Here is a 12,204-nt window from a genome sequence, read left to right on the forward strand (position 1 = left end):
CATTTGTTTCTAAAACTTTTTTTTTGAAATATATTTAAAGAAAAAGTACACTTATGTATATAACTTGATGAATTTTCACAAGTTAAATCTGTGTAATCAACACTGAGGGTTAAGAAACAGAACTTTACCAGTGCCTCAGAAGCCCCACCCCCATGCTCCTAATTACTACCTACCTGGCACCCTTACCCAACCCAAGAATGACCACTATTCTGACCTCTAACAGCATTGATTTTTTTCAGCTGTGTTTGTACTTAATATATACATGAAACCATACTGTATATATTCTGTCATGTCTGGCTTCATTTCTTCAGCCTTGTTTGGTAAGTTTCTCCATACTGTTAGGTATAGTTACAGGTCTTTGATTCTCATTGCTGTGTAATATTCCATTGTGAGACTGTGCCACAATTTACTTATCACACACATCTGCATTAGTAATCAGCATTAGATAAGACAGGACTCAAGCAGAGAGAGTGAAAAGCAATTTGTTCTTTAGAATAACATCTCCTGATATGAAGTTGGGGTGTTGGGGAAGTTGTGGGAAGTACTAAAAATAACTTGTTGTTGCTCCTAGGTCCCCATGCATTTCTGGGCGCTGTTTTACCCAAAGAGAGCAATGGATCAAGCCCGAGAACTGGTGAAGATGTTAGAGAAGGTAGCTGGCCCCATTGGCATACGCATGAGCCCGCCAGCCTGGGTGGAACTGAAGGATGATCGCATAGAGACCTATGTCAGAACCATTCAATCCATGCTGGGAGCTGAGGTAATAAATTAATTTGAGTAAATTTTTAGGATGTCCATTCTGAAATAGTTGAATACTTGATTTTTTTTTTTTTTTTGCCGTACGTGGGCCTCTCACCATTGTGGCCTCTCCTGTTGCGGAACACAGGCTCCGGACGCGCAGGCTCAGCGGCCATGGCTCGTGGGCCCAGCCGCTCCGCGGCACGTGGGACCCTCCCAGACCGGGGCACGAACCCATGTCTTCTGCATCGGCAGGCGGACTGTCAACCACTGCGCCACCGGGGAAGCCCTTGAATACTTGATTTTAAATTATCTTGGTTATTGATCTGCTGTTGATGATATCCAGGAATCTGTATCTTACTCATGTGCACGTGAAATACTGAATTAACAAAGTAGTCGTTATGCCCTTTGGTTGGTTTCGCTTCTCTCCTCCTTTGTTGGCACTCTCACTCACTCCAGCGTTCTGTTCCTCACGTAATTGGCTGAGATAATAGCTGACTTAACTTCAATTTTTTATCTATATAGAACATGTTGTGCTCAGAAAGCAATTTCCTGGGCCAGGTGCCATCTTGCACGACTCAGTACTGAGCTGTCACAGTCTGGTTTGATTCAAGATTCACATTGCTCCAGTGATGAACTTGGCAGTGGGCCCATCAGCTTGGTCCAGATAGCCGAACGGGACTACTGGAGCTGAGCAGGTCATAGTGTTCACAACTCAGTAGTTCAGGCCTGCAGTTCTTATCTGTTCGTACATAAAACAGAGGAAGAAGATTAAGGAGGGAAAAAAAGCAGACCAAAAGTTTTTGGAAATAACTAGTCCTTGAATTGAAGAGTCAGTTCTTGTGAGATCAATACTAGAATTGATATTCTAGTATTGACTAGAATACTAGTCAGTCATGACTTTTTTCTCTGTTCATCCACCGCTCTGGGTGTGTCATCTGTAGCAGCACACTCATGTTCTCTCTTTCTTTGTATTTTCTTCCTGACTTCCCATGCCTTCTTACTCTGCCATGGCCTCCCCCGGGCCTGATCATTGATAAATTCTGCCCTGCTTTCAAAAGAAAAACCCAGCTGAGCACCTCAGCTCCCCCATCTCACGACTTGGCCTCTTTTATGTATGAGAGTGCACTGCCAACAGTCTTCATGTAGCATGGATATGAGTGTCATTCATAATGTTGACTCCTATTGGTCTTGCTGTCTCTCTGCCATCTCTAGGGCATTCTGTTTTATTATTCTCTTTGTTTCAGGGTCATAAACTCAGATGTCTGTGGGAGTGAAGTGGGCCAGGAGGGGACTCTAGGGAACTAGGGAACATGACTGCAGATAACAGCCCAGCATTGTCAAATTGAGTTTTAGTTTGTTTATTTTTCAATAGAAGCCAAAAGTCTAGATTTGCATATGTGTACACCTACCTATGTTTAAATGTTAATTTTAAAGACTTGTGAATCATTATAGGGACTAAAAAACCACATCTGTTTCCTAGATCCAGCCCACAGGCTCCCAGCATGCAGCCCATGTTCTGCGTGGCTTCGGAAGTTCTTTGATCTGATTGTTGGAACATGTGTCCTCTGAGAAGTCTTCATTTAAAATTAATCTTGATTTGGAATAGTATACTGTTGATTTCTGTTTCTGTCATAAAGCGTTGGCAACTTCATTTCACTTGTGTGCTACTTTACTTTATTCAGATTTTGAAGGATCCTCTGTTCTTAATGTCAGATCTCTTAAGCAGTGAGAGGTAGAAGATGCTGATATAAGATATTCTTCTGGCAATATCATTCTCTCTCCTGATCGGAAAGTTAGGAAGATCTACTTATGGATTTGACAGTAGCTTCATTTCCTCTGCATTTGGCTCTGAATCCTTTCTTCTGGTATTGTATCCCATGTTTCCTAGTTAAAGTTCTATGGCATGAATGTAATAAGGTGCTTAGTTTACTAAAGAGAGTGGCAAAAAACATTATAGTGCATTGAAAGCATCAACTAATAAGAAACCCTTGCATATTTTTAAGCCTGGTTCTTTTCCAGGGATCTTAAGTGTCCTAATAAATTAATCAGGTAGTCAGGACCAGCTCTAGGTAACTTACGGTAACATGTTATGTAGCTAAGCGAAGAAGCCTGGAACCCAGCAAATACTCACTCAGGTTCAAGGACCTTTTTCTCTGTTGGAATGTCCACCATCTTTGGTTCAGTCCTCTCTTTACCCTAAAGGTCCTGTGGCTTTGCAGACTCTTGAACTGCCCCTGACTGGAGCCCCATCAAGGTCCGCTCAGAGTTCCAAAGCCTGACTTATATATACTTTATCTCCTCAAGGGGAAGATACAGATGGTTGTTTGCATCATCATGGGCACACGTGACGATCTCTACAGGGCCATTAAAAAGCTGTGCTGTGTGCAGACTCCCGTGCCCTCGCAAGTGAGTGGAAACTGGGCAGGAGGCACAGAGGGAAACTCTAGCCTCCCTTGAGGCTTGGAAAAGAGGGACTAAAGTAACTATTAGAAGCCAGTATATGTAGACCCATCTGGTGAAACTTTCCTGTTACAGTAACCTGGCTAATAGCAGATGTTCTTTGTAAATGCTGCTTTCATGTTCCCAAATGAGCACTTTTGCTTGTTCATGGGTGAGTCGCCAGGTGGTTTCACATGACTGGGTTCTGAGAGTATAGGCTTTCCTTTGAAAGGAGAAAGCTGGTTTTCCTATGGAGGTTAATTTTTTTTTTAATCTGCATGAGATCTTTTTGAAAGTTTTTGTTAGCTGGTTGTTTTTTGGTTTTGATTTGTGTCGTGTGTGTGCACACACACACAACATGCCTGACCAGAAACTCTAGAATTAGAACTGTTAGTACCCAGTGTATTATCTGCCAGCCGGAGTTTCTTAAACAAATGTAGTACTTGCTCTAGAATTGTTTACATTGTTTGAAAGGTTGATAGTGTCCGCTTTCCCCTCTATTACAGGTCATCAATGTCCGAACCATTGGCCAGCCCACCAGGCTTCAGAGTGTGGCCCAGAAAATTTTACTTCAGATTAACTGTAAATTGGGTGGTGAGCTCTGGGGAGTGGATATTCCTCTGGTGAGTGATGCTGAGATATGTCTTCATTCAATTCAGCATCCCAGAGAGTCCTACCTAGCTATTTTCCTAATTTTCCACCTAGAATTTTCCTCATTCTCAGTGCTTATAGTCTGAGTGGTTCATTGCTTGTTTTTGTATAGCCCACAAGCTTTAGAATGGTTTTCACGTTTTTAAGTGGTTGAAAAAAATAAGACTAATATCTCCAGACACATGAAAATTATATGAAATTCAGTTTTCAGTGTCCTTAAATGTGTTTTTATTGGAACGTAGCCATACTCCTTTACGTACTACCTGTGGCTGCTTGTGTGCCATAATGGCAGAATTGAATAGTTCCTCCAGAGACGGTGTGGCTCACAAAGCCTAAGGTATTTACTTTTTAGTCCTTCACAGAAAGTTTGCCAGTCCCTGGTCTTGACGATCTCTGACTTTGTTCATAGTGTTTAAAAAATATCAAGTTGATTGCACTCTTTCTCTTCCTTTCCCAGAACTTGTTTTCATATGTTGCTTTGGGGTTCAGATAACAATTAAAGATGGGGTGATGTGTTGCTTGGATTTTTGGTTTGTTTTTGTCTTCTAACCCAGAGACAATTAATGGTGATCGGGGTGGATGTTTACCACAACCCCAGCAGAAGCATGCGCTCCGTGGTTGGCTTTGTCGCAAGCATCAGTCTGTAAGTACCACTCCTGGCTCTATTGTGTTTGGTTACCTTATTTTAATGCCTAATCTTACTGTAAAGCCAGAAAAAATTTTTGAATATTTAATATTATAGTAAAAGTATACTGAAATTCTTCCTTCTCTATCTTCCTATGATATTAATTTGTACAATCTCTTATCACATGTGTAAGTTTGTTCCCTGACTACAGTGTAACCTCTTTCAGAATGGGGTCTGTGTCTTGCTGGTGGTGGGTTTTTTCCTCTAGAAATGAGGGGTTTTGTTTTTTCTGATTGTAAAAATAAAACATGCTCATGCAAAAATCTCCAGAAATTTAGAAAGTGAAAATTCCTCATGGTCTAGCTTTCATTAACCACCACCAAAGATTTGGAGTATGTATATACTTTTAGGTACTCTTTTATGCATATATTAACATATAGGTAGCTGGTATACACATACAAGTGGCACATTACTATGTATACTGTTCCTCATCTTCCTTTATGTACTTAAACTGTATATTTTGGTCATTTTCCTATATTGACGCAAATAAATCTCCATCAATTCTTTTTAACTGCTGCATGGAATTTATTATATGCTATAGCACTATTTAACTAGTCCTCTGTTGGTGGATATCTAGGTTGTTAAATTTTTTCAATTGGAAGCAGTTTTGTAGCAGATATCCACAATTATGCCTGTATTTATTTATTTATTTTTTGCGGTACGCGGGCCTCTCACTGTTGTGGCCTCTCCCGTTGCGGAGCACAGGCCCCGGACGCGCAGGCTTAGCGGCCATGGCCCACGGGCCCAGCCGCTCCGCCGCATGTGGGACGCTCCCGGACCAGGGCACGAACCGGTGTCCCCTGCATCGGCAGGCGGACTCTCAACCACTGCGCCACCAGGAAAGCCCATACCTGTATTTTTATATTCTGTAGCTGGCTTACATGTATCTTTTCCCTACATCAGTGTGTGTTTTTTCCATGTAACATAAATGCGTTTGCTGAGTACTTGTGTGATTGGTGCATGGAGAAGCCTGTGTATGCTGACATTCAGCTGTGGGCCTTCCTTTGTGAGTGTGTGTTCATCTCTCTCTCTCTCTCTCTCTCCTTGCCTCTGCCCCAGCACCCTCACAAAATGGTATTCACGAGTGGTATTCCAGATGCCTCATCAGGAGATGGTGGATAGCCTGAAGCTGTGCCTGGTGGGCTCCTTGAAAAAGTTCTATGAGGTGAGGAGAACAGCAGTTCTAAAGTATCAGGGTTTTTAAGGCCTGCCTTCCTGATCACTTTAAGAGGAAGTCTGATTTAGTGAGAGGGATCCCAACTCGAAGGGGAGTTTCCTAAACAGACTGACAGGCAGCTCAGAAGCACTGTTTTCAGGCTTCTACTTGTACAGAGCAGCTTAAAGAGCTCAGTGCTTTTGATTTGATTTGGTAAGTAATGATTATTTCCCTGGTTGTCAGTCTGATGCCTGTGTGCATAATCTTCAGGCCCTTATCAGGAAAGTCAGGGTACATTTTAGTAATTAGAGCAGCTTATTAATTTTCTCAGCTTTCTATGGCTGTCATTAGGCACTGGTTCTTTTCATTTAAGTTCAAGACCAGTGCCTCCCTGAAAATCACCCCTAGAACTCCAAAGAATGCTAACCATGGAGAATTGCTGTCATTAAGCTGATATTGGGTCTGGAACAGTGAGCAAGCAAGGTACTGGGTTTTGCCTTGGCCAGTACATCAAAGGAAGCACTGATAAGTGACTTTCATTTCTTAGGGTTCAGTGTTAGCCCTTTGCATAGAGATTAAACAGCAAGAAATTTAATGATTTCGCATGATTAAAGTCAATCTCTAGAACTCCACCTTGTTTCATTTTAGAATAACGTTTCCTATAGTGTCCTTCCAATGGTTTGGTACTGTTTCAGTATTAGAGATTATGTAAACCAGAAGTTAAATTTTGTCCCTGTAGAGGTCCATGTGATATGCTACTTTGTTATGAAGTCCCACTCACACCTTCCTTTTTGTTGTCACTATTGTTTGCCTGCAAAGTTGTGTATGTCTTTTCAGCCCTAGCTCAAAGATTAGTTCTGTGAAACCTTTCTCATTTCCCCTCCTCTGCTCCATCCCTTAGCTAGACTTATTTCTTTATGATCCTCTCCCAAGGCCCTCTGTTAACATTCTGTGTAGTGATTATCACATCCTGCCTTTTATTAGTTGTTTGTATTCTTATTTATCTCTCCCTCTGGGTTGTAAATTACTTGAGCACTGTTTGGTTATGGATGGTTCTGTAGTAAATTACCCTAAAACTTAGTGACATGCAGTGAGCATTTATGATGTTCGCTGTCAGGAAGTTGGACAGGGGACAGTGGGCTCCAGTTCTGCTCCATTTGGGCCCCTTCTTGTGGTCTTTTCACATGAGCTAGTTTGGGCTTCCTCACAGCATGGTGGCTGGGTTCAGAGCTTGAGCATTCCAAGAGATTGAGAGAGCCAGGTAGAAAACGTGTTTCCTTGTATACCTTAGTCTTGAAAGCCATGTAGCGTCACTTCCACTGCATTCTGTAAGCCAAGTAGTAGTATCAGTGTGAATATGCCTGAGTTTTGGAGGAGCCAGTGTGGGGTAGAGGTGGACTTAAAGAAACAACTGATATGCTCTATAAGGCCATTACATATATTCTGATATTTCTGTACTAATTACTCTTTCCCCCCTTCATCTATTATAAGGCACTGTTTGTACCTTACAATAAACTTGTGCAGAATTCTTTAGCATAGAAGTTAGCTGGTGGTTAGCTAGTCCTGTTCATCCTCAGGCCAGTAGTTTTTCCATTTATATTACATCCTGAGGAGGCTTTAACCCAATTTCCCAATATATTTGCTTATCAATATTGGTATTATCATAAGACTTATATACATGGTATAGTTGAATCTTACCAACAAGGTTAGTTGAATCTTACCAACAAGGTCACCCTACATCATGATGCAGGGTGGTTGTAGACATAACCTGAAATATAAGAGTCAGCAGTGGCACATTACTAGAGACCCACGCAGGCATGAATAATTAGTTCAATTCATCATTATATTGTAGGACCAAAATATCTCCCAGAGCCATGCCACTTCAGTTTGCAGGCTTCCATTCAACATTGTCAGGTTCTGAAAGCAGCAGTTCATTCGCCATTTCAGACATTGGTATACTTGAGCTAACAGACAATGTCACCTCTTGCTCTGAGTGTCTTTTAAGGCACCAATGTAATATTGTATTTTCCTCATTGCACAACCATTTATTCATTCCTTTATCTTCAACTACCATTCTTCCTTCTCTGTATTTATACCCAAACTTCTCCACCTTTAAATGGAACATTAGGTTTAGCCACTGTGCTGGTCTAGGATGCTGCCAGCAATACTAGTCTAGCAATTGCCTCCCCCCTCAGTCCACTGCCATTCACATAGGGTAGGATTACATAGGTCAGAACGAGTGGGCTGTCTCACCTCCTAGGCAATATAGATGCGTGTCCTGTGAACCTCAATTTTGCCCGAGAGGGTGAAGGCACAGTCCACCCCGTTAGGCCCTTAGGAACTCTAATTACAGTTTCTTGCTTAGGGACTGTTATGGGTTGAATTGTGCCCCCTTAAAAACATATTGAAGTCCTAACCCCAGTACCAGTGAATGTAACCTTTTTTGGAAAGAGTGTCTTGGCCGATAATCAAGTTAAGATTAGGTCATTAGAGTGGGCCCTAATCCATTACGCCTGTGTTCTTAGGAAAAGAGGACATTTGGACCCAGAGACAGACACACATAGAGGAAAGGCAATGTGAAGACACAGGGAGTGCACCATCTACAAGCCAAGGAACACATGAGGCCACCAGGAGTCACAGAATGATAGATTCTCTGTCACCTTCCCTCAGAAGGAAACAACCTTGCCAACACTTTGATTTCAAACTTTAGAGTCCAGCACGGTGGAACAGTACACTTCAGTTAGTGGTACTTTGTTATGGCAGCTCTAGCAAATGAATGCATGGTTCATCGCAGCTTCTAGCACCCCAAGTTGCAGTCCTGGTCCGAGAACCACTGCATCAGGTAGTAAAAAAGAGGGTTAACGTCACGTGGAGGAAAACAAAAAGTATTGTCATAGCAGCATCCTTCCCCACCCCTTGTTCTTTAGATCCCCCAGAAAAGGAGAGGAGTTTATCTAGTGGGGACATTCCCTTGGCCCCTGTCATGTTGAACATGAGTACACACTCATAAAATCATGTAAGCTAGCCCTTCACACCTTTATTCCCTTCATTTTAAACAATAAATGTTTCAGTTGCTCATTCTGATTTTCTGTCAAACTGTTACTCTGGGGATGAAAGTGTGTTCCTTGGTCTGAGGAAATGTGACTTGGCAGTCCAGATTGGTATAGTGTCTTCTGTTTTAGTTCTTTTATAGTATTTTGAGAATTTGTCTCTACCAGCAGATATGCAAAACCCAGTCCAGAATAGGTGTCCGTTTCTGTCAGGAACAATTTGTAATCTCCTGGAGCTGCAGAGTCAGTCCAATTTGCCACTGTGTGCGGGGCCTTCCCCTCAGGGAATTTGACCCCAGAGCCATCTGCATTCTCTGTCCTCTTGGCAGACAGAACAGTTTATTGGAATTTTGCACTTCAGAGGGTATGAGAAAAATATGTCTAGATTTAGCGCATTTCTTCATTGCTTCAGCCCTCAGTGTCCACTCATTTCATGGACCCAGGTACCGCTCGAGCAGACACACCAAGATATCAGCTTGCTGGTAACTACTTTCTGATCCTGGAAGGAGGTAGTTACTCCCCATTCATCCTTCCCCCTACTTCCTGGTAACATCTAATCTGCTTTCTGTCTCTGTGGATTTGTGTATATTATATAGAGATAATAATAAAATACATGATCTTTTGTGTTTGCCTTCTTTTATTGATTGTGTTTATAAGGTTCATGTAAATTGTAGACTATATTATTACTTTGTTCTTTTTTATGGATGAATCATGTTCTATTGTATGTTTATCCATTCATCACTGATGGACATTTGTACTGTTCCCACCTTTTGACTATTGTGAATAATATGAATAATACAGGCTGTGAACATGCCTGTATATGTATTAGTTTGAGTACCTATTTTCAGTTCTTTTGGGTATATACCTAGGAGTGACATTGCTGGGTCATATGGTAATTCTTTAACTTTTTGAGGAACCCTCAAACTGTTTTCCACAGTGAATGCACCATTTCACGTTCCTATCAGCAATATAGGAGGGTTCCAGCTACTCCACATCCTTGCCGACACATCTTATTTTCCTTTTTTTAATTGTAACTCTGGTGAAGTGGTATCTCATTATGGCTTTAACTTGCATTTCCTTAATGACTAATGATGTTGTACATCTTTTCATGTGCTTATTGTCCATTTGTATAACTTCTTTGGAGAAGTCCTTTTGAGTCCTTTCCCTGTTTTTCAGTTGATCTATTTGTCTTTTTCTTTTTGAGATGTAAGAGTTTTTGGTTTTATTTTTACATATTCTGGATACAGAACTCTTGTCTGATGTACGGTTTGCAAATATTTTCTCCCATTCTGTAGAGTGTCTTCACTTTCTTGATAATGTTATTTGATGCACAAAAGTTTTAAATTTTGATGGAGTCCCGTTATCTATTTTTTCTTTTGTTCCTTGTGCTGTCAAATCTAAGACTCTGTTGCCAAATTTGAGGTCATGAAGATTTATGCCTCTGTTTTCTTCTAACAGTTTTAGAGCTTTAGCTGTTACCTTTAGGTCATTGATCCATTTTGAGTTACATTTTGTATGTGGAGTGAGGTAGAGGTCCAACTCTACTCTTTTGCATGTGGTTATCCACGTGTCCCAGCACCACTTGTTGGGGAGACTATATTCTTTATAGAATGGTATTGGCACCCTTATTAAAGATCAATTAGCCCTGGATGTTTGGGTTTATTTCTGAACTCTCAGTTCTGTTCCATTGGTCTCTATGTCATCCTTATGTCAGTACAACACTGTTTTGATTATTGCTTCTTTTTGGTTAGTTTTGAAATTAGGAAGTCTGAGTCTTCCAGGGTTTTTTTCAATATTGTTTTGGCTATTCAGAGCCCCTTGGAATTCCATATGAATTTGAGAATAGGCACTCCCATTTCTGTAAAAAGGGCCATTGGAATTGCGATAGGAATTGCATTGAATTTATAGATCACTTTGCAAGTGTTGTCATCTTAATAATATTCACTCTTGCAATATGTGGACACAGGATGTCTTTCCATTTATTTAGGTTGTATTTAATTTCTTTCAGCAATGTTTTGTAGTTTCCAGGTTCAAGTGTTTCACCTCCTTAGTTAAATTTATTCTGGGTATTTTATTCTTTTGAATGCTACTGAGTATGGAATAGTTCTGATTTCATTTTTGGATTGTTCATTGCTGGTGTATAGAAACATAATTGTTTTGTGTGTTAATTCTTTAACCCTGCAACTTTTCTGAACTTAACTAGCTTTAGTAGATTTTTTTCCCCAATTCTTTGGGATTTTTCTATGTAGAATCATGTTACCTGCAAATAGAAATAGTCATACTTCTTTTTTTCCAATTTTGATGCCTTTTATCTATTTATCCTGCTTAGTTGCTCTGACTGGAACTTCCAGTACAATATTTAATAACAGTGGTAAAAACAGGCATCCTTGTCTTTTTCCTGACATGAGGGGGATAGTTTTAAGTCTTTCACCATTGAGTATGATGTTAGCTGTGGGTGTTTCATAGACTCACTTTATCATGTTAAGGAAGTTTCTTTCTGTTCCTAATTGGCTGAGTGTTTTTATAGTGAAAGTGTGTTGGATTTTTATCAAATGCTTTTTCTGCGTATTAGTTTATAACAGTCTCATTCATATTAATACCAAATTGATTTCAGTAGTACACAAAAAATTTGTTCCTTTCTGGTACTATGGTGCCCCTCCTTCTCTGTGCTAATTTTATTTTATTTTATTTTAATTAATTCATTAATTTTTGGCTGCGTTGGGTCTTTGTTGCTGTGCATGGGCTTTTTCCAGTTGCAGTGAGCGGGGGCTACTCTTTGTTGCAGTGGTGGGCTTCTCACTGCGGTGACTTCTCTTGTTGCGGAGCATGGGCTCTAGGCACGTGGGCTTCAGCAGTTGTGGCACACGGGCTTAGTTGCTCCGCGGCACGTGGTATCTTCCCGGACCAGGGCTTGAACCCGTGTCTCCTGCATTGGCAGGTGGATTCTTAACCACTGTGCCACCAGGGAAGTCCTGTGCTAATTTTATATTAGGGTTTCCAGAGAGACAGATCAATACGGGGTGCATGTGTATGTGTGTGTGTGTGTGTATTTTGAGGAATTGGCTCATGTGATTTATGGAGGCTGGCAAGTCCACAATCTGCAGGGTAGGCCAACAGGTTGGAGACCCAGGGAAGGGCTGATGTTGTAGATCAAGTTTGAGTTTATCCTATTTGGTATGTTTTAGTCTTCTTGAATGTGTCAGTTAACTTTTGAATCATATTTGGGAATTTTTGGTCCACTATTTCTTCAAACACTCTTTTGCCCCTTTCTCTCTCTCCTCTGCTACTGAGACTCCAATTATTCGTATGTTGTTATGCTTGATGGTGTCTCACAGGTCTCAGAGGCTGCATTCATTTTTCTTCCTTTTTTTCTTTGTTTCTCACACTGGATAATCTTGATTGATTTATCTTTTAGTTCACTGATTATTCCTTCTGCCTGATCACATCTGCTCTTAAGCCCCTCTGGTGAATTTTTCATTTCA

The 12,204-nt window shown here is 40.8% G+C and overlaps 1 protein-coding gene across 2 annotated transcripts in view; it reads left to right on the top strand.

Annotated features, from left to right (window-relative positions):
- PIWIL2 (piwi like RNA-mediated gene silencing 2) overlaps positions 1-12,204 on the top strand; it is an 86,736-nt gene that overhangs the window by 52,293 nt on the left and 22,239 nt on the right. For both annotated transcript variants that reach the window (XM_027092025.1, XM_027092026.1), the window contains exons 15-19: positions 572-760; positions 3,046-3,147; positions 3,687-3,803; positions 4,386-4,474; positions 5,576-5,681. In XM_027092025.1, coding sequence (XP_026947826.1) covers positions 572-760; positions 3,046-3,147; positions 3,687-3,803; positions 4,386-4,474; positions 5,576-5,681 — 603 coding nt within the window. The remainder of the gene's footprint in view (positions 1-571; positions 761-3,045; positions 3,148-3,686; positions 3,804-4,385; positions 4,475-5,575; positions 5,682-12,204) is intronic.

The sequence above is a fragment of the Aethalodelphis obliquidens genome, unplaced genomic scaffold (genome assembly GCF_003676395.1).
Source record: "Aethalodelphis obliquidens isolate GAN/ISIS:26980383/991018 unplaced genomic scaffold, ASM367639v1 scaffold74, whole genome shotgun sequence".
Lineage (NCBI taxonomy): Eukaryota > Metazoa > Chordata > Mammalia > Artiodactyla > Delphinidae > Aethalodelphis > Aethalodelphis obliquidens.